General features: G+C 44.3%; 1 protein-coding gene across 1 annotated transcript in view; it reads left to right on the forward strand.

The window, feature by feature from the left end:
- Positions 1–15705, forward strand: part of SGSM1 (small G protein signaling modulator 1) — a 90717-nt gene extending 75012 nt beyond the window's left edge. The window contains exons 20-25 of the mRNA XM_081836508.1: positions 7534–7658; positions 8606–8688; positions 9824–9933; positions 11184–11280; positions 11710–11877; positions 12739–15705. Of these exons, the coding sequence (XP_081692634.1) occupies positions 7534–7658; positions 8606–8688; positions 9824–9933; positions 11184–11280; positions 11710–11877; positions 12739–12827 (672 nt within the window). The 3' untranslated portion in view covers positions 12828–15705. The remainder of the gene's footprint in view (positions 1–7533; positions 7659–8605; positions 8689–9823; positions 9934–11183; positions 11281–11709; positions 11878–12738) is intronic.
- Positions 15706–23182: the final 7477 nt, after the last annotated feature.

Here is a 23182-nt window from a genome sequence, read left to right on the forward strand (position 1 = left end):
CATCTTTCCGCAGGGCCTGCAAGACAGAGCTGTTCTGCCTGGCCTTTGGTTTGGACTTAGTCTGACCCTTATGTTTCCCTCCCCTTATGGTTTTGATCTATGGGCTACTATTAAAATGAGGCTGCATTTTAAATTGTATTTTAACCTGTATTTTAAATTGGTTGGTTTTTTCCTTCCCCATCGTTTTTATTGTGTTTTTACTGGTGTTAGCTGCCCTGAACCCATCTCTGGCTGGGGAGGGCGGGGTATAAATAAAAAATATTATTATTAAAAAATATCATAGTAACAAAGTCAATACCCCCCCAGTTTTAAGGCCAGAGATTATGGGATAGATTGAGAGGAAGTACCGGTAATCATATTTTAGTCCCATTGACATCAATGGGGTGTTAAAATTGATTTACCAATGCCAGGATATCTGTGTTATCAACAGCTCAGTTTTGAGTTTGTGTGAATAGTTTTGTAAATAACAAAACTATTACCACATGTACTTTTCTACATTTCATTCCTTTATTGCCCCATTTGAGGCAGGACTGGCCCACCTGTGAGGCAAGGTGAAGCAACTGCCTCGGGCAGCAGGATCCGCCTGTCATTTTGCTGTGATCCCTGCACTGCAGGGCGTCGCACCAGATGGCCCTCTGGGTCCCTTCTAACTCTGCAATTCTATGACTTTTTTTTTTTAATAATAATATTTATTGAGTTTTACAGAAAAAAGATTCACAATAACAAAAAAAGAAAAAAAGAAAATACACATACACATACAAGAAAAAAAGGACAAAACCAAAACTTAAAAAGAAAAATTAAAAAATCCCTTTTTCAAATATCATACCATCCATTAACTTATTTTCATGACTTCCTCACATCTCCCTTTTTTGTATCCCATTTAAAAATTTAAATAGCAAATTCATATCTTCTTAATTTTTGTTGTTGTTGTTTAGTCGTTTAGTCGTGTCCGACTCTTCGTGACCCCATGGACCAGAGCACGCCAGGCACTCCTGTCTTCCACTGCCTCCCGCAGTTTGGTCAGACTCATGTTTGTAGCTTCGAGAACAGTGTCCAACCATCTTGTCCTCTGTCGTCCCCTTCTCCTTGTGCCCTCCATCTTTCACAACATCAGGGTCTTTTCCAGGGAGTCTTCTCTTCTCATGAGGTGGCCAAAGTATTGGAGCCTCAGCTTCACAACCTGTCCTTCCAGTGAGCACTCAGGGCTGATTTCCTTCAGAATGGATACGTTTGATCTTCTTGCAGTCCATGGGACTCTCAAGAGTCTCCTCCAGCACCATAATTCAAAAGCATCAATTCTTCGGCGATCAGCCTTCTTTATGGTCCAGCTCTCACTTCCATACATCACTACTGGGAAAACCATGGCTTTAACTATACGGACCTTTGTTGGCAAGGTGATGTCTCTGCTTTTTAAGACGCTGTCTAGGTTTGCCATCGCCTTTCTCCCAAGGAGCAGGCGTCTTTTAATTTCGTGACTGCTGTCACCATCTGCAGTGATCATGGAGCCCAAGAAAGTAAAATCTCTCACTGCCTCCATTTCTTCCCCTTCTATTTGCCAGGAGGTGATGGGACCAGTGGCCATGATCTTTGTTTTTTTGATGTTGAGCTTCAGACCATATTTTGCGCTCTCCTCTTTCACCCTCATTAAAAGGTTCTTTAATTCCTCCTCACTTTCTGCCATCAAGGTTGTGTCATCTGCATATCTGAGGTTGTTGATATTTCTTCCGGCGATCTTAATTCCGGCTAGGGATTCATCTAGCCCAGCCTTTCGCATGATGAATTCTGCATATAAGTTAAATAAGCAGGGAGACAATATACAGCCTTGTCGTACTTCTTTCCCAATTTTGAACCAGTCAGTTGTTCCATATCCAGTTCTAACTGTAGCTTCTTGTCCCACATAGAGATTTCTCAGGAGACAGATGAGGTGATCAGGCACTCCCATTTCTTTAAGAACTTGCCATAGTTTGCTGTGGTCGACACAGTCAAAGGCTTTTGCATAGTCAATGAAGCAGAAGTGGATGTCTTTCTGGAACTCTCTAGCTTTCTCCATAATCCAGCGCATGTTTACAATTTGGTCTCTAGTTCCTCTGCCCCTTCGAAATCCAGCTTGCACTTCTAGGAGTTCTCGGTCCACATACTGCTTAAGCCTGCCTTGTAGAATTTTAAGCATAACCTTGCTAGCGTGTGAAATGAGTGCAATTGTGCGGTAGTTGGAGCATTCTTTGGCACTGCCCTTCTTTGGGATTGGGACGTAGACTGATCTTCTCCAATCCTCTGGCCACTGCTGAGTTTTCCAAATTTGCTGGCATATTGAGTGTAGCACCTTAACAGCATCATCTTTTAAAATTTTAAATAGTTCAGCTGGAATATCATCACTTCCACTGGCCTTGTTATTTGCAGTGCTTTCTAAGGCCCATTTGACTTCACTCTCCAGGATGTCTGGCTCAAGGTCAGCAACCACACTACCTGGGGTGTACGAGCCATCCATATCTTTCTGGTATAATTCCTCTGTGTATTCTTGCCACCTCTTCTTGATGTCTTCTGCTTCTGTTAGGTCCTTACCACTTTTGTCCTTTATTATGGTAATCTTTGTACAAAATGTTCCTTTCATATCTCCAATTTTCTTGAACAGATCTCTGGTTCTTCCCATTCTGTTGTTTTCCTCTATTTCTTTGCATTGCTCGTTCAAGAAGGCCTTCTTGTCTCTCCTTGCTATTTTTTGGAAATCTGCATTCAATTTCCTGTATCTTTCACTATCTCCCTCGCATTTTGTTTGCCTTCTCTCCCCCGCTATTTGTAAGGCCTCGTTGGACAGCCACTTTGCTTTCTTGCATTTCCTTTTCATTGGGATGGTTTTCGTTGCTGCCTCCTGTATAATGTTGCGAGCCTCCACCCATAGTTCTTCAGGCACTCTGTCCAACAAATCTAAATCCTTAAACCTGTTCCTCACTTCCACTGTGTATTCATAAGGGATTTGATTCAGATTGTATCTTACTGGCCCAGTGGTTTTTCCTACTTTCTTCAGTTTAAGCTTGAATTTTGCTATAAGAAGCTGATGATCTGAGCCACAGTCAGCTCCAGGTCTTGTTTTTGCTGACTGTATAGAGCTTCTCCATCTTTGCCTGCAGAGAATATAATCAATCTGATTACGATGCTGCCCATCTGGTGATGTCCACGTGTAGAGTCGTCTCTTGTGTTGTTGGAAAAGAGTGTTTGTGATGACCAGTTTGTTCTCTTGGCAGAACTCTATTAGCCTTTGCCCTGCTTCGTTTTGATCTCCAAGGCCAAACTTGCCAGTTGTTCCTTTTATCTCTTGATTCCCTACTTTAGCATTCCAATCCCCTATAATGAGAAGAACATCCTTCTTTGGTGTCACTTCTATAAGGTCTTGTAAGTCTTCATAGAATTTGTCAATTTCAGTTTCTTCAGCACCAGTAGTTGGTGCATAAACTTGGATTACTGTGATGTTAAAAGGTCTGCCTTGGATTCGTATCGAGATCATTCTATCATTTTTGGGATTGCATCCCAGTACAGCTTTCGCCACTCTTTTGTTGACTATGAGGGCCACTCCATTTCTTTTACGGGTTTCTTGCCCACAGTAGTAGATATGATGGTCATCCGAACTGAATTCGCCCATTCCCATCCATTTTAGTTCACTGATGCCCAGGATGTCAATATTTATTCTTGCCATCTCATTTTTGACCACATCCAACTTACCCAGGTTCATGGTTCTTACATTCCAGGTTCCTACGCAATATTTTTCTTTACAGCATTGGACTTTCCTTTCGCTTCCATGCATATCCGCAACTGAGCGTCCTTTCGGCTTTGGCCCAGCCGCTTCAACAGCTCTGAATCTACTTGTACTTGTCCTCCGCTCTTCCTCAGTAGCATGTTGGACACCTTCCGACCTGAGGGGCTCATCTTCCAGTGTCATAACTTTTATATGCCTGTTGCCTTTGTCCATGGAGTTTTCTTGGCAAGGATACTGGAGTGGCTTGCCGGTTCCTCCTCCAGGTGGATCACGTTTGGTCAAAACTCTCCACTATGACCTGTTCATCTTGGGTGCCCTGCTCGGCATAGTTCATAGCTTCTCTGAGTTATTCAAGCCCCTTCGCCACGGCAAGGCAGTGATCCATGAAGGGGTCTTAATTTTACCCTTAGTTAATTATCCTCCCAAATTTTAACTTCTAATCATATTGCTAGATCCACTTCATTTCATTCCAACATCATTCGCATTCAAAAATTTTGCAATGTTTCTGTAAATACATCTTAAATTTCTGCCAGTCTTCTTCCACCGACTCTTCTCCCTGATCTCGGATTCTGCCAGTCATTTCCGCCATCTCCATGTACTCCATCAGTTGCATCTGCCAATCTTCCAGAGTGGGTAGATCTTGTGTCTTCCAATGCTTTGCAATGAGAATTCTTGCTGCTGCTGTTGCGTACATAAAGAAAGTTCTATCCTTCTTTGACACCAATTGGCCGACTATACCCAAGAGAAAGGCCTCTGGTTTCTTAGGGAAGGTATATTTAAATACCTTTTTTAGTTCATTATATATCATCTCCCAGAAAGCCTTAATCCTTGGGCACGTCCACCAAAGGTGAAAGAATGTACCTTCAGTTTCTTTACATTTCCAACATTTATTATCGGGCAAATGATAAATTTTTGCAAGCTTGACTGGGGTCATGTACCATCTATACATCATTTTCATAATATTTTCTCTTAAGGCATTACATGCCGTAAATTTAATCCCGGTGGTCCATAACTTCTCCCAGTCAGCAAACATAATATTGTATCCTATATCTTGTGCCCATTTTATCATAGCTGATTTTACCGTTTCTTCCTCCGTATTCCATTTTAACAGCAAGTTATACATTTTTGACAATACCTTAGCATTGGGTTCTAACAATTCTGTCTCTAACTTTGATTTTTCCACCTGGAAGCCCACTTTCTTATCCTGGTTATATGCTTCTCTTATTTGAAAATAGTGTAACCAGTCTCGCACCTTATCTTTAAGTTTCTCATAACTCTGCAGTTTCAATTTACCACCTTCCTCTTCCAAAATTTCCCAATACTTTGGCCATTTAGTCTCCATATTAAGTTTTTTCAACGCTTTGGCCTCCATGGGTGAGAGCCACCTTGGGGTTTTCCTTTCCAAAAGATCTTTATACCTTGACCATACATTAAACAGTGCTTTTCTGACAATATGGTTTTTAAAAACCTTATGTACCTTAACCTTGCCATACCACAAATATGCATGCCATCCAAATGCATTATCATAACCTTCAAGATCTAAAACGTCAGTGTTTTCAAGAAGTAGCCATTCCTTCAACCAGCAAAAAGCTGCTGATTCATAATATAACTTCAAATCTGGCAGGGCAAATCCCCCTCTATCTTTAGAATCTGTAAGTATCTTAAATTTTATTCTGGGCTTTTTGCCCTGCCAGACAAATCTAGAGATATCTCTTTGCCACCTCTTGAAACAGTCCATCTTGTCAATAATTTGTAACGATTGAAACAAAAACAACAATCTCGGCAATACATTCATCTTAATAACAGAAATTCGGCCTAGCAAGGAAAGCTTCAAATTTGCCCATATTTCCAAATCCTTTTTCACCTCTGACCAACATTTTTCGTAATTATCCTTAAATAGATTCACGTTCTTAGAGGTCATGTTTACCCCTAGGTATTTTACCTTCTTTACCAATGTTAGATCTGTCTCCTTCTGAAACCTTTCTCTTTCAATCGGAGTCAAGTTTTTTTCCAAAACCTTAGTTTTTGTCTTATTTAACTTAAATCCCGCCACATGACCAAAATCCTGGATTATTTCTAAGGCCCTCTTGGTACTAGCTATTGGCTCTTGTAATGTCAAAACAAGGTCATCTGCATATGCTTTAAGTTTATAGTGTTTGACTCCGACCTGAATGCCCTGTATCAAGCGGTCCCTTCTTATCATGTTAAGTAAGACTTCCAGGACTGAAATAAAAAGTAATGGGGAAATTGGGCAGCCTTGTCGTGTCCCTTTCTCAATTCTAAACTCTTCTGACACCACATTATTCACTATCAGTTTTGCCTTTTGTTCAGAGTAAATCGCACCTATACCATTCTCGAAGTTTTGTCCTACCCCCATCCCCTGAAGGTTTTTCTTCATAAAATTCCAAGAAATATTGTCAAAGGCTTTCTCTGCATCCACAAATATCAGAACCGCTTCTGTATTAATTTCCACCTGTAACTTTTCCAAAATATTAATTATGTTCCTCATATTATCAGATAGGTGTCTACCAGGGAGAAAGCCAGCCTGGTCTTTGTGTATCGTTTCAACTAAAACTTTTTTCAATCTTTTAGCCAAAATATCAGCAAAGATTTTGTAATCCACATTTAAAAGGGATATGAGACGGTAGTTCTTAAGTTGCGTCTTCTCAGTCTCATCTTTTGGTATAAGTGTGATAAATGCTTCTTGCCACGACTCCGGCGCTTTTTTCCCTCCATAATTTCATTACAAACCTCCTTTAGTGGTTGGATTAAATAGTCTTTCAAAGTTCTATAATATTTGGGGGTTAGTCCATCAGGCCCTGGAGACTTGCCCAATTGCATACTCTGAATGGCCCCTTCAATCTCTTGTTCTGTTATTTTGTAATTCAAAAACAATTTATTTTCTTGGGAGATTTTTCCCAGTCCGTTAACTTTCAAAAATTGGTCAATTTCAATTTCATTCTGTGGCCCTTGTGTGTAAAGTTGTTTAAAATATCTTTGAAAACAATTTCTAATCTCCTGTGGATTCTGGATACTCTTTCCGTCAACTTCAAGATTGGTAACAGTGTTTAATTTTTGCCTCTTCTTCAATTGCCACGCTAGCAACTTTCCACATTTATTCGCTGATTCAAAAGTCTTTTGTCTCATCTGTTTAATTTTCCATTCTATCTCTTAATTTATCATTTTCATATATTGTACTTGGTATAATTTAATTTCTCTTAGGATCTCTTGTGACTTCGGTTTGGATCTAAGTTTCTTCTCTCCTTCTCTTATTTTCCCCAAAATCTTTTCTTTTTTCTCCTCTTGGATTCTCTTTTTTATTGCATTTTGCTGAATCAAAAAACCTCTCATTACGGCTTTGCTAGCGTCCCAAATTACTCTTTTTTCCACAGAAGTCTTCAAGTTTATCTCAAAATAATCTTTCATAATTTTTTGGGCCTTCTTTGTAATTTCCTGATCTCTAAACAAAGTGTCATTCATTCTCCATCTAAAGGAACCAACCAATGTTACTTTCATTTCCATTTTCACAGGGTTATGGTCGGAGCAAGTTTTTGGGCAGATTTCCACCCTTCGAATCTTAGGAGCCAAGCCTCTAGTAATCCAGATTTGGTCAATTCTTGTCCAAGTTTTTTGGGCTTCAGAAAAGAAAGTTCCCTGCAATTCTATGACTTTTAAAACCAGCTGTTAAGTTTGTGGCATGGGCAGGCCCTTGCATGTACCTTAGCAGAGGCTGTGCTGAAAGTTAACTGGGATGTGTTTCCTTGTCCTTTTTGCTTCCGCAGCCAGAGCTGCTTGACATGTACACTGTGAACCTGCACCGCATTGAGAAGGATGTCCAGAGGTGCGACCGGAACTACTGGTATTTCTCACCAGCCAACCTGGAGAAGCTGCGCAACATCATGTGCAGGTAGCTGCCCAGTGGGATGGGGGCGGGAACTGGCTGTGTCGTTCCTTGCAGGCGACTCTGTGACTCTTTGGGCCAGGAACCGTGGGACCAGAGGATGCTTGGCGCAAGGAGCAGCCCATGTACTGACCACAGAGGGCTCTTTGCAGGCTGAGCGAAGGCTGGAACCCTGGCCCTTCCCGTAAAAATAAAGTGAGATTCCAGTCCTCATAATTCAGAATAAAGGATCTCCCTTATACCACGTCAGGCCATTGGCACACCCAGCTCAGTACTGGTTATAGGAAGCTGGTTATCCCACAGACCCAATGAAGCCTCAGCTTATTAAACAGAGGATTTGCCACTGATTGATTTATTAAGCTAGCATTTTTAGAGGGGAACCAACCACCCCCAAAGGCTATTTGGGGCTTTGAGATGATGCATTTCTGCATTGCAGCAGCAGCCCCCCCCCCCCCAATCTTAGAAGAGGCATTCTGCATTCCCTGTCTTGCTGGTGCCTCTTCTAAGACAGCACATGCCATCTTAAAAAAAAAAAAAGAATCTGGGTGGTTTAATCAATGACACCATTTTCGTTGATCAAATTGCTTTTGTTTGTTTAAAATTATTTATTGATTAATTGGTTTAATCAGCTGTGGGTTCATTACCTATGGGTTAATTAGCAGTGATCCCTGCATTGCAAGCGCTTGGACTAGATGACCCTTGGGTCTCTTCCAGCTCTATGATTGTATGGTCAAATGTTGCAATCCTCCTATCCGAAAGCAAAATGAACTGGCAGCTGAAATATAGGTCTGCAGACATGTATGGTTTATGGGAGGGACACAGGTTTGGGATGTTTTCTCACAGATTCTGCTCCTTTTTTCTGCTGGGTCTGCTGCTGACCCCTTGAAATCAGGGCCTTGGCAGCTGCTTTGCAGGACCTCTGTCACCTCACCCAGCCTCCTGTCTCTCTGCAGCTACGTCTGGCACCACATTGACATTGGCTATGTCCAGGGGATGTGTGACTTGCTGGCTCCTTTGCTTGTGATTCTGGATGATGGTGAGTTCTCTCTATTTGCCACTATGCCAGCCTTAACAGTCTGGGGAATTCTGGTTCTGATGGATCCCCTCGCTGGACTATTCATTTATTGGTTCATTTATAACATTTTTGCCCTGACTCTATGGTGCAAAAGCACCCATTCACGATAGTTTACAGACAGAATGGACTCCCTGGGGAGGTGATGGGCTCTCCTTTGTTGGAGGTTTTTAAACACAGATTGGATGGCCTCTGTCAGGGACTCTTTAGCTATGATTCCTGCATCCCTTGGGGTCACTTCTGACTCCAGAGTTCTGTGATTCTATGAAATTACAATTTCATAAAAAGACCCAATGGAATAAGTCCACCAACTAAGGAAACATGATCAGCCATGTCCAATGAGAGCCTGCTTGAATGAAATGGCTCTGAGCAACGGATGTGGGCTTCTCATAGGCATCTGCTTGTTCATAGTGAGAACAGAATGGTGGACTGGATGGGCCTGTTGGTCTGATCCAACTCTTCATGTGCAGGAGGGGGCCAAGTGCACTTCCCAAGGCAAGGTGCTCTGTAGGTACAGCCGCTGTGAAAAGACTCCCCCACTCTCTCATCCCACTCAGATGTGTTTCCATTGTGGGTGGGAGATTGTAGAATTTGGGCCTCACCCTCTCGCACCTCTCCAAATCCAGATGAGACAGGCTTGCCCACTCATGTTTCACAACTTGAAGCAGGGACATGTCTGGTGTTTAAAAAAACAAATTCAGAGCCAGCTCCATGGCACATGGGAGGTAGCTGGGACATCAGGATGCAGAAAGCTCTGATGTGTGCTGATCCCCAAAGATCCACATGACTGTCAGACCAATGTGAACAGCCTAATTGGTGTGGCTTCCAGGCCATGGCTGGAATGTGGGTCTGCAGTTGGAGGAGGAGTATCCTGCACAGGAGAAGAAGTAGCACTTTTGTGATTTTCCCCAAGCCAGGATGTGTAAAACTGTCACCTGGACATGCATGCCTTTGGCAGCCAACACACAGAGAGCTCCTGGTTGTGTCCTTGGGTGGCCTGGATCCTCTTCCTTCTGGGCAAAAGCAGGTGAGATCCAGGTCTACAGGGCACTGATTCCCCCGTTCTCTCTCTCTCACCCCCCGCCCCGCCCTTGTTCAGAGGCCATTGCCTTCAGTTGTTTCACAGAGCTTATGAAGCGGATGAACCAGAACTTCCCCCATGGAGGCGCCATGGACACCCACTTTGCCAACATGAGATCCCTCATCCAGGTAAAGAACAGGAACTCTTCCAGTTCACCCTTTCCATGGAGTGTTCACCATGATCTGCTTGTCAGAGGCTTATGCAGATGTTAGATCAGTGGTTCCCAAATTAGGAGGCCACCTCCCACCCATCTGGCCTAGGGAATCCCCCACTAACAGAGCCTCCATCTTATCTGGATTGAGCTTCAGTTTGTTGACTCTCATCCAGTCCATGACTGAGGCAAGACACTGGTCCAGCACTTCCACTGCCTCACCTGCAGATGTAATGGAGAAATAGAGTTGTGTGTCATCAGCATACTCCATAACGCCGGAAAACCCAACTCAGTAGTTTCACCTTCCCGTTAGTCATTCATTTACCCCACACTTTCCAGTGCATTTCCACACAGCTTTCTAAACCAGAAAATTCCATAACATGAAATTGTTGGGCCACGCTGACAGCTCATTTTCTACAGTGTCTCACGTCCGTCTTTGGATAGACACTTCTTCACAGTCTCTCCATTGCTTTCTGTTGTTTGCTTCCTGCATCCACATGAGCCCTACTGTTAATTTTAGATTGTCCATCCACCGCACAGGTGGTCTTCTGAAATTGTATGGCCTCTGTGTTTGCTTTATTCCATTTTCCTGAGCCATCTCTTGCCACATGTCCAGTGCATGTGCATTTTAACTGCAACATTTCCTCCCATATCCATAAATTTGGATCTTTGCTGTATCCTATTTTTAGTTTTTCTGGCTTTTAAAAATATTCCCAACTTTGCACATTCCATGGCATGTTGAACACTTTCAAATCCAAGGAAATATTTTCATTTTTCACTATGAAGCTCTTCTTAGTCTACTTTAATTATGCAAACCTCAATTTGCACTGGAATCCCCCCTTGGTTACCGTTTGGGGTGATAAGCTCCTTGGTTTTTTTTGCCTTGGGGCCTTACGGAGGGGTGCCATGCCCTCCACATACACACCCCTGGAAAGAACCCAGTGCCTTTAATCAGTAGAAATTCAGTTGCTTCAAGCTCCTCTCAGAGACACATTCTGCCTGCTGTTAGGCACAATACCTGTGCAAGGAAAAGAAAGGGTGGCAGGGTTGCTTAGGTTCTCTGCTTGATACTTCCATGTCCTGTGAAGCTCTTTGAAAAGAGGTCAAGGGAGTATAGAGCACTTTGCTGCATGTAGGATGGGGGGGTTCTGTGGCGGGGGGGGGAGGGAGGGACAAATGTGGTTTTCTTACAGAAACAAGATCCTGAAGCCTTTGCTTTTCTGGTAGATTTTAGACTCTGAGCTGTTTGAGCTGATGCATCAAAATGGCGATTACACACATTTTTACTTCTGCTACCGCTGGTTTCTCCTGGATTTTAAGCGAGGTGAGTTGGGGGTATGGGGTCTGCATCTGCATCTGCATCTTTTAACACGAGCTGGAGCAGCATGAGTTGCCCTGATAGCATCCTGAGGACAGGAGTTGGGAGGTAAAATATAATTGCCCTTCTTTGTCCCTCCCCCCAGTTTTTTTCCTGGTGTCCTCTTTGATGTTTGCTGCACAACACTGTTTGCTGCAGAGAATTCTGGGATGGGCGTCACTTCTGCATTTTAAGGTTGCCATATTTTAAAGAGCAAAAAAGAGGACACATTTGCTGAATTCTACTTTTAACTATGGATCATTATGATGATTCTCATTTTACATACCCATGAAAAAGAGGACGTGTCCTGGAAAAAGAGGGCATATGACAACCCTAGCTTTGGTCGCTTCAGATGGCTTCAGTGACTGTTCTTTTTTTGTTCCTGTTTTCTAACAGAGCTAGTTTACAATGATGTCTTCTCTGTCTGGGAAACGATCTGGGCAGCAGCACAGATCTCCTCGTCTCATTATGTCCTCTTCATTGCTCTTGCCTTGGTGGAGGTTTATCGGGACATAATCCTGGAGAACAACATGGACTTCACGGATATCATCAAGTTCTTCAATGGTACAGATTGTAATGGGCTGGGGCTGAAGTTGAGGACACTTTTCTGTCCCAAATGACTGCACTGCAAAATCTGTGCCCCTCAGGAATAGGCACCAAGCCAGCCTCCAGGAGTCCTGAGCCAGGGACTTTGAGGTTGAGCTGCCTTCTGACCTCTGGGCAGGCAGAGAGAAATGTCTCTGCTGCACTGCAGTAGCACACCAAAGCAGCCCAAAAGGCACTCTTTAGGGATCTGTTGGTGCCTGGAGGGACTTCCATCAAGCTGTAGACTTTGGCCTTAGTCTGAGCAGTCTTTCACTTACATGCAGACTGAGCTACAGTGGTACCTCGGGTTAAGTACTTAATTCGTTCCAGAGGTCCGTACTTAACCTGAAACTGTTCTTAAACTGAAGCACCACTTTAGCTAATGGGGCCTCCTGCTGCTGCCGCGCCGCCAGAGCCCAATTTCTGTTCTCATCCTGAAGCAAAGTTCTTAACCTGAAGCACTATTTCTGGGTTAGCGGAGTCTGTAACCTGAAGCGTATGTAACCCGAGGTACCACTGTATTTGACTTCTTGCTGAGCTCTTTTTTTGCACCATCTTCTTGCTTTCCTGCCCAACTGATAGGCATGTGTGTTGTGAATGTCCTCTGTATCTTGCACATGACATACAGATCCTTCTTTTTAACTAGAGATGCTGGGGATGGGACTTGCGGTGTGCTGAGCATGGCCTCTCCCACATAGTTGTGGTCCCTTCCCGAAGGTGTCCCTGCAGGATGCCTGAGTGTGGGGATAGAGGCAAGGGCAGAGACCTCACCTTGTTTTCTTTGAACCTACCCTTTCTTCTTCCTCCGTTTTGCTTGACCCTTCCTTCCTTCCATTCCAGAAATGGCAGAGCGGCACAACACTCAACAGGTCCTGAAGCTGGCGCGGGACCTTGTCTACAAAGTCCAGACACTCATTGAGAACAAGTGATTTGAGAGAACAGCTGCCCTGGAGGAGGAAGGGAGACTGAAGCAACCCTTGTGTACATTGGGAGGCTGGACTAGCGCAGAGAGGGAGCATGCCTCTCCCCATGAACTTGAGCCAGTCCCTGGAGAGGCAGTCTCCCAGCCAGTCATTCCACGGTTTGCATGGGCTGGGTGTTTTCAGCCACTGCCTGCTGGCTCTTCTGTTTCCGTGATGACAATTAACCAAAGAACTCACAAGCTCTGCCTCCTTTATCATTCGGGTAGGATGGAGCTTGACTGGCACAAACCTTGCCTTGAGGACAGAGGTCAGTCGTTAGGTGGGTGGAAAGGGTGTGGCTGTTTATTGGGATGTCTGGTTTTATTACCTTCTGTTCCTGTTTGGAAAGGTCAAGGTGACAGCCTTGAAAAGGGTGGCTGGGATCTGTCGTTGATTTCCCTCCCTTCAGATCTTCCTTCAGAGAGAATATTTTAAACAGCCAGCATTTTTCCTTCCCCTATCACCTCCAAAATGTGCAGGTCGGGATCTAACTCTTGGCCCTTTAATCAAAAGGTGAGGCTTTGCCGAGGTCATCCTTTTATGGGGAAGCTTTCTCACCTTCTGAAGGGTGCCAGTTGAGGCCATCTCTGCCACTGAGGTTTGTCTGTTCTCTTCCTGATTTTCCTGAAATTTTCTGCAGTGCCCCAGATCGCTGTCACCATATTTCATTAGGAAACCGTATAGCAGACTGAGGCCAGGCTGGCCTGTTCCATCCTGCTCTGTGGGGATGCTTGCCATTCTTTGCCCTTGACCAGGGCCTGACAAAAAAAACATGTTCTCCAACCCAGCACATTTTTTGCTGGACTGAGGACTTAAGCATCCTGCTTTTCTATCATGAGGTTGCAAAACCATCATGTATGTCCAGGGCCTTGATGGCATCTCGTTGAAATTTTTCTCTCGCTTCTCTCTTTCTGCCCTAGATGGCTCCTTGTGTTTCAAAGCAGAAAGCACCCGATGGTTGCTCTGGTACAGCCTCAGGAGTTTCCTCTCTTCAACACTGAACCTTGGAGGTTCGGCTCGGCCTATTAACACACACACACACTTTGCACCTCTCCTTCACATTGTCCTTCTGAATGATGTGGTAGTACAGGATACAGGATACTTCTTGGAGAAAGTCTATAAACACTTACTAGAGGAGGTAAGCCATCCTTCCCCAACCTAGTGCCCTCCAGATGGTGTTGAGCTCCAACTTCCAATATCCCCCGTCTGCCTGGCCAATGGTCAAGGATGATGGGAGTTGTAGTCCAACACCACTTGGTGAGCCCCATGTTGGGAAAGGCTGATGGAAACAGCAGTCCATGGAGCTGATCCTGTGACTCCTCTGAAGTTCTGCCTCTGTGTTGTCTCTGGTCAGCACCAGATTAACCAGTCTTCTTAGCACTCTAGTGTGAAGTAACATTGAGGACAAATATTTGAATTGGTCTGTGTTAAAAATTCAGGTGTTCTTTTTAAAAGAGAAGGAGAAAGAAACAGAGTGAAATTAAATGGGTTTCCTGATTTTAAAAAATCTCCTGAAAAGGTTGCCATCATGGCTAAGTGAGTGCCTATATTTTGTTTGGTTGTTGTTGTTGTTGTTGTCATGAAAAGGCCTTCCTCGTAGCCAGTAAATGCTCAGCCATAGTTGCTTCTCCCTCTCACTCCAGAGGACTAGTCTCTTAAACAGTGCTGCAAAATCCATCCCACCCACCCTGCTGGGTCTCTGTGCTGGCTACTCGTACTTCCATGCTAAGCCCTTCCTATTCTTCTTTCAGGAGAGAGTGGTCAAAGAGCACCGCTTCCAAAGTGAGTAACCCTTAATGACCTCCATCCTTAAATTGGGAGCGGGGGTTCAGTCCTTGGCAGCCGCACTTCAAAGCAGGGAGCTCTGTCTCAACAGTACACTCAAACTGGTTTAACTGTCCTGGCTTCCCTATGCAAAGCCCTGGGGATTTGAGTTTGGAGAGGGAGCTGCTGACCTCGCCCAAGCCCATTAATTTTGCCCTTCCCATTTGGCGCCCAAGCTGTACGTCCCAGGCTTCCATCACTGGCTATGCAAGGAGGCTATGCCAAGTGGACCAGTAGTGCAAACTGGATTCCTTGCCCCAAACAAGTTCAGCTTGGACTTCCCATGGCCTTTGGTGGCTGGTTGGACTTCCACAAAGTGGTAGGGCACTCCATTTTTCTGGCAAGTGTTAAAGAATCAGGCACCGCCCTCCAAAGCAGACATAGGCACATCCCAGGCTCAGCCAGATACTAAAGCACAAGAGAATCGTGCCCCTGGGCAGTGGTGCCAAAAGGGCTTTTGCCCTTTTGTCCCCATAAGGAAGAGGAACAGTTACAAAACAAGTTACTTCCTCCTGTTCTGGAGCAGATCTGCCTTACTACTTCTACCCCCAGAGCTTTTTCTGGGAGATGGCAGGGCAATGTGGTATTTTAAGGATAAAGTTTGGGACTGAAGGATCCATGCAGTCCATGGGCAGGGTGGGTGTCTGTACATGTTGCTTGTGCTGGGCTTTTTGACTGTGGATAATAGTGTTTCCACCCTCCTTTCTTAAAAGCACAAACTTGATCTAGTGACCTGTTTCTGAAAGATAAACCTTTCCACTTTGGAAAACTCCAAACGAGAGAATTAAGCAGGCTGACTAGCCCTTTTCTACAGGGCAGTGTCCTTGCCAAGCAAGTTGTGAGGAGCCAGCTGCCCTGGAGATGGCAGCGAGAAATGGTATGAAATGGTATGATGCAGTGGAAAGAGCATGGGACCCTGACGTGCTTTGAATTTTCGCTCACCCTTGAAACTGTTGGTTGGTCACTTCCTGCCCATCCAGCCTACTTCACAGAGTGACCGTGAGGACAACATGGTCCATCTTCTCCCATCTGCAGGGGATTTTTGATCTTGTCTTTGTTTTTGACACTATGAGAAGCTGTATCTAAATTTTGAGAAGTAGTTTCTAGTATATAACTTTGCAATTGTTAGCACAAGGGTTTTCCACTCCCATATCACACTCTTGTTTTCAGAGCAGTGCTACATCACCATGAACTCATTGCACTCACCCCTTGGGGTGACCTTTTAGTTTTTCTGAAATCCCTTTAAAATATGGTTTTGTTTTAAAAGCTAGCTGAGTAATCAAGCCGAGCACTTTCTGCCTATGCTATCAGAGAGAGCATATTTTAGCCATTTGATAGCAGTCTTGCTTTGTGTGTGTGTGTGTGTGTGCGCGCGCATGTGTTTTAAGGGGAGCACTTTTAAATGCAAAAAAAATGTTATTTATTTACAGGTCTTTATTGATTCTCTCTGTGCGTCCTGAACTCTGTGTGCATGAAGCATTATGCAAACAAATACATTCTTTTCTCAATGTCGCCAAACATATCTTTTAAATGTTGATCAGGAAATTGTTTGTGTGTGTGTGTCTATATCTACATATTATATAGATACAAATATTATATGTACAGTATAGAAAATGTATATGTGAGTTAGGCAGGGCACTAAGAAATCATTGCTTTTAAGAAAAGCGTTTTGCTGCTCCTCAGATGCCAAAATTCTTTGAGTGTTTTGGGAGCAGTAGTGGAGGTTTGTTGCTGTTCTGTTGCACGTCAGAGGATAAAGACAGATAATAGTTTGCAAGAAAAAGTGGCTTCATTTCCTATGGGGTGTAAAGTGATATGTCTCTCTCATCCCATCACCTTGCCAACCTTGGCAGGTTTCTGAATCCCTATGAAAACCTTCCAGATTTTGTTGACCAGAGGTGAGTGTGCATGCCACAAGCATTGATTCCCCTTTTCACATTACCTAAAAAAAGAAAATAAGTCTAATTTTGAAATTACAACACTTGGGGCTAGCGTGCATGTCAAAAAATTCATGCACAGAATGCCATGTCTGTCAGTGAGAAACTGGCGTGGATCCGGATTGATTTGGTGGGGCAGAGGCTGGATGTGCTCTTACCTTGTGCATGAACCTGCCCTTTGAGTAGAAATGCTATCATGCGCAGCCTTTGGAATCTCTGGCTGGAGGACTTTTACATCCTTGAAAAAGATGGCCCATGTTCTCTATACACATTACGACATCAGGTGAAGCCTTGGGCAGGGGAGAATAAAACCAGCTGTTACTCTTTGCAATCCTCTAAAAGAATGTTAAGCTAACACAGCAGGGGGGGCTATGGGGACACACACACCCCAGAAGCTGCTGGACCTCCAGCTGCCGTCACCCCTGACATCTGCTGGTCATCCCTGATGTGAGATGGGAGTCCACAACTTTTGTATAACACCCCCCCCACACACACACACATTATTCTCTTTCAGCTGCAGCGGAATTAATTTGACAGCCCACATTTAAACACTTGACTCTAGTTTTCTGGTCATTCTTAAGATGAAAAGATTTCTATTATTTCAACAGTGGCCAAACACAGTATCAGGCAGTCATTCCACTAGAACTTTTTGTTTCTTATTACAATCGTGGTTGAGAATGTGAACCTGTTAGAATATATTAAAAAACTGTCTAGTAGCACCTTAAGGTAAAGGGACCCCTGACCATTAGATCCAGTCGTGGCCGACTCTGGGGTTGCAGCGCTCATCTTGCTTTATTGGCCGAGGGAGCCGGCATACAGTTTCCGGGTCATGTGGCCAGCATGACGAAGCCGCTTCTGGCAAACCAGAGCAGCGCACGGAAACGCCGTTTACCTTCCCGCTGGAGCGGTACCTATTTATCTACTTGCACTTTGACGTGCTTTTGAACTGCTAGGTTGGCAGGAGCAGAAGGGTCGGCAGTTCGAATACCCGTGACAGGGTGAGCTCCCGTTGCTCGGTCCCTGCTCCTGTACCCACCACAGCACCACCCGCATCCCTTATATAGATAAGTAGAGGGTTTTAAAGGAGGATTGGACAAATTCATGGAGAATAAGGCTATCAATGGTGTTTGCATAGTTCCTATATGCCCCTCCTTTTCAACTGGGACTTAAGTAGCAGCTGGAAATTTTGGTGATAATTGCCACAGATATGTTTTTTTAACGGTTTCAATTGCTGCTATTTTGGTGTTTGAAAAAGCACACACTCCTTCCATTGCAACACCGTTTCTGCTTTTTCCTACGTTGGAGCCAAGCTGACTTTGATACCTGTTCTGTTGTGTGTAGTAAATACCCTTGCCATTGAACACCAAGTGTTCTTGTGTTCTCCTCTGACTAGTGTACAGTGCTGGAAGAAGCAAGTTTTGCAACAGGCTGACTGTGGAATATTCAAGTGGCATATTTGGAAATAACTGTTCCAGCCAGCTCTTTTTTAGTGTGCGTGTGTTTGTTTTCTAATGTCAGCTCTATCTGAAGACCTTAAAGCAAACATAGGGAACCTGTGGCTCTCCAGACATTGCTGGACTCCCATCTCTCACCTGCTGCAGTCAGCAGGGCCAATTATATGGGATGATGACAGGAGTTGTAGTCCAGCAACATCTGGAAGGCTTCAGGTGTCCCATCCGTGCCTTAAGGGAATGCAAAGTTCAAAGCAGAGAAAATGTATTGCTGTGCTTTCACTTAGGGGTGCCTCTGTTCTGCTGCATGTCTGGATTCTGGCCCCAATACAAAGTTGTTGACACCCTCTGATGTGCGCACACACACCAAGGTTGCAGGTTCGATCCCTGTACAGGACAGCTGCATATTCCTGCATTGCAGGGGGTTGGATTAGATGACTCTCAGGGTCCCTTCCAACTCTACAATTCTATGATCTCCTCCTGCATATGGTGGGGTGGTGATGGAGAAATCCCTATTCATTTCAGCAGGGCGGGCTATCATACACAAGGAAGTATGCCAGAACAAAGATGAGAAGCACTTGTGAATTGGAGCTGTGAGATTTGTGTGCATCTAAATCAGCCTTTGCCAACCTGGTACACTCTGAGTGTTATAGACCAGTGTTTTGCAACCTTGAGCCCTGAGATGTTGTTGGACAACAACTCCCATCATCCCCAGCCAACTTAACCCAAGGCCAAGAATGATGGGAGATGTAGTCCAGCAACATCTGAGGACCCAGGGTTGAAGGGCACTTTTTTTAAAAAGACTACAGTTCTTATCAGACCAAGCCCATGTGGCCTTCCTTCCATCAGCCCCATCATCATGCAGTTGCGCTGGGAGTAGGGGCTGATGGAAGCTGGAGCCCCACAACATCTGGAGGGTCCCTGGTTGGTCTACAGCAGGGGTCAGCAAACTTTCAGCAGGGGGTTGGTCCACTGTCCCTCAGACCTTGTGGGGGACTGGACTATATTTTGAAGAGAAAAAAAATGAACGAATTCCTATGCCCACAAATAACCCAGAGATGCATTTTAAATAAAAGCACACATTCTACTCATGTAAAAACATGCTGATTCCTGGATTGTCCACGGGCCGGATTTAGAAGGCGATTGGGCCGGATCTGGCCCCCGGGCCTTAGTTTGCCTACCCATGGTCTACAGCTTCTCCGTGTGAATTAGCAATTGTTGGCTTGTGGGCAACTGTGTCCTAATCACCAGAGCTTCGTTTTTGTTTTAACCAGGGTGGGGTGCATAGCTGTCAACTTTCAGATTTGAAAATAAGGGATCAGCAGCCTCGAAAATAAGAGATCAGCAGCATAGCTGTCAACTTTTGGATCAGCAGGCTCCCCTGTCCCGGAGACAGTCTATGGGATATCTAACAATCTGGGATAGCAGTGGGAAACGGCACTGAAATAAGGGAATTTCCTGCCAAAAAAAGGGAAGGTTGACAGCTATGGTGGGGCGGGGCTGGGGGCTCCATCTTGGCCAAAAGAGAGACACCCAAAGCTGGAAGCTTAGTGGGAGTTCTGGTTGGAAAGGTGGTGTCTCTCTCTCTCTCTCTCTCTCTCTCTCTCTCTCTCTCTCTCTCTGTGTGTGTGTGTGTGTCTGTGTCAAGCAACCCAGGAAGGTTCTTCAGGTACCTTTTTTGGAGCAAGAAAACATGAGCTCTGAATGTATCCTGTTGAGTGATTGCTGCCTGACACAACTTGCTGCTGCTACTGCTGCTGCTGCTTTGTGTGTGTGTCTCAGCGGGCTCCTTTGGGCTACTCTGGTATCATTCCTTATGAGATGCCCTGCTGTTGCTTTCATAGTTAATGTTTGACAATAAAAGTGCTGCTTTTTGCCTGTTTGCATTCTGCTCTGTGGCATAATCTTGGTTATTTTTTAAAAATTCTGCTTTGATATTTTGTTAACCGATGTTAATTGTAACTTATTTCTGTGGGGCCAGAAAGACAAAAGAAAGTTATATATTCTCTATGGTTCTATGTATTTTCAAATCAATAATTAAACAAACAAACAAACAAACAAAATATGGCTGTTATATGTACGGTAACAGTTCTGGTGTTGGGATTGGGACAGATTCTGAGTTATGTCTCTCTAGCCTGGTTTGCATATAACACTGAGCCCTGCTTGTTACGGTTTATTAACCACAAACAAATGACACCCATAAGCCACAGTTTTTGACTTATAAACCCTGCCTTGTTTTAAGCATGGCTTCTTGTATTATCATTAGAGGGTGAATAAGAGCTATTCCATGCTGTCATAAGAGGGTGGAGTGAATGAGATTGGACTGCTTATAATGCAAACAGCTTCTGCAGTCTCTACGTCAGCCCATTTGAAATGGAAGTTAGTTCCCCATTCAGCAAGCACTGACTTCTCACATTGTAAAGTATACTGGGCACTCTGAAGGACACAGGACAATATACTCATTCTGGTGGGGTGCTCTTCTATTCTAGAGCAGCCAAATAGGGTCAGGCCTTGGGCAACATCTCTTTCAGGTCTTGGGCTTTCCCAGCCCTGCTAACCCAGCATCTTTCTACTTGGAGATGAACTTGGAACCTGCATCCGAGGCTCATGTGTCCCCACAGGACTTTCTGCACTCTCCTACCACCTCTGCTCTTAGAGGGTTGTGTCCCCCGCTCCCCATTAATGTAGAATAATGATGAAGATGCACATACAGTTTCCGGCTGTCCACCCACCCTTAAGGCTGCCAGGTCAGGAACATCCCAGACTCTGAAATTTCAACTTATCTTCTCCTTATAACCAGCCCTGAGCAACAGTCTGGCTGCAGCTCTTTGAGCCAGTTGATGTTTCTGAGCACTTTTCAAAGGTAGCCCTAATCCATACGGATTGCAACTAATGCATGTGTTACTGGCCAAATCAGACATCTCAAGGAATGGGTGCAGCTGGCGCACTAGCTGTAACTGCGCAAATGCACTCCTGGCCAACTCAGAAACCTTAGCATCCATGCTCAGGGCTGAGTTCAAGAGAACACCCAAACTATGAACCTATGTCCTTAGAGGGAGTGCTCCTCATCCAGCACAGGATGAATCCCGATTCCCTGTTCTGCCTTCCAACTGATCAAGAGCACCTCTGTCTTGTCAGTATTATATTATAATTAGTTCACTCTCATCCAGTCCACTACTGATGACAGACACTGGTTTAGAACTGAGACAGCCTCCTTGGATTTAGGTGAAAATGAGAAATAGAGCTGGGTATCATCAACATACTGACACTGAACCCTGAAACTCCAAACCGCCTCTCACAGGAGTTTCATGTAAACATAAAATAGTTTGGGGGACAAAACAGAACCCTGAGGACCCTGCCGGCCAATGGCCAAGGCATCAAACAGGAGTCTCCCAGCACCACTTTCTGGGTTTGCCCCTCCAGGAAGGAAGGGAGCCACTGTAACACTGGACCTCCAAGTCCCATCCCAGCAAGGCAGCCCAGAAGGATACCATGGTTGATGGTATTGAAAGCCACTAGGAAGTTCAGCAGAACCAATAGGGATACACTAGCTCAGTCCAGTTCCTGGCATGTCATCCACCAAGGTATCCAAAGTCATCTCTGTCCCATAACTACTGTAGTCCTGAAACCTACTAGCTACACCTCTGCCCACCACTGCTTATGCAATTTGTTACTCTTTTTTCCTAACTAATATTTAATTTCAAGTAACAAAACATACCCATACAATAAAAACAGAGCTAAGTAGTTGCACAGAAAAGAAAAATAGTGGGGTCTTAGTGGACCACAAGCTGAATGTGAGTCAACTATGTGATGCAGCAGAAAAAAAGCTAATGCTGCCTCAACCGAAGTATTGTGTCCAGATCAAGGGAAGTAATAGGACCACTCTATTCTGCCTTCGTCAGACCACACCAGGAATACTGTGTCTAGTTCTGGGCACCACAATTTAAGGTTGTTGACAAGCTGGAACACATGCAGAGGAAGGCAACTAAGATGAAAAGGGGTCTGGAAACCAAACCTTGTGAGGAACAGTTGAAGGAGTTGGTTACTATATGCTTAGACTGGAAAAGAGAGGACTGAGAGAAGATATGATATTCATCTTCAAAGATCTCAAAGGCTGCCACATGGAAGAGGGAACAGCTTGTTTTCTCCTGTTTTGGAGGGTAGGATGGCTTCAAGTTACAAGAAAGGAGATTCCAACTAAACATCAGAAAAAAACTTTCTAACAGTAAAAGCTGTTCAACAGTGAAACGGTCTCCCTTAGAGGTGGTGGACTTCTTGGATCCTTGGAGGTTTTCTAAGCTGAGGTTGGATGGCCATCTGTCAGATATGCTTTAGTTGAAATTCCGGCATTGCAGGGAGATGGACTAACGACCCTTGGGGCCCCAACTCTACAATTCTAGGATTCTATGATACATGAAAGTGTCTGTAAGATTTTGTGAGTTAGTGGAGTGTGTATGAAAACCATGTTCAATTATCCTAACCAGGGGTGCCAACTTGAATAAAATATTGGGGGGGGGGGGAGAAGGTAAGCCCCACCCCACATAATTGATCACATGATGTGGTACATGCACACCATTTGAATGGCAATGCCTTGGGGGAGGGCAGTCACATCAAATATTTTATTTGGGGGCCAAAGGGACCTCAGCCCCTCGGAGTTGGCTCTTATGGTCTTAACATAGGCAACAGAGTCTTAACAAAGTCCATAAGCACAATGTTCATCACTTGCGAAATCCAGGCTTCAAAAAGATTTGCATTAAGCTTTCCCATTTTTCTGCAATCACTAATCTAGCTGCAGTTAATAAATGGAGAATGAAATCTTTATTCGTTCTAATCTGTGAAGTATGTTACAATAGTAGAGTTAATTTCGAGTCTGGTTTTAGCAATTATTGCATCATTTGAAACACTTTTCCCCCAAAAGGGATAATTTTTGTGCAACACCACCACATGTGCAGGTAAATTGCACTCCCACCAGCAAAGGTTCAATGTGTTCTGATTAATTCTATATTATCTGGCTGGGCACATAAACCAGTGATGTGCTATCTTTAAAGCATTTTCTCAAATTCTAATTTAGATGGATCCAAAAGGTGGTTCATCCCAAATTTGTTCCCAG

This window comes from Podarcis erhardii (genome assembly GCF_964252035.2).
Source record: "Podarcis erhardii genome assembly, chromosome: 13".
Classification (NCBI taxonomy): domain Eukaryota; kingdom Metazoa; phylum Chordata; class Lepidosauria; order Squamata; family Lacertidae; genus Podarcis; species Podarcis erhardii.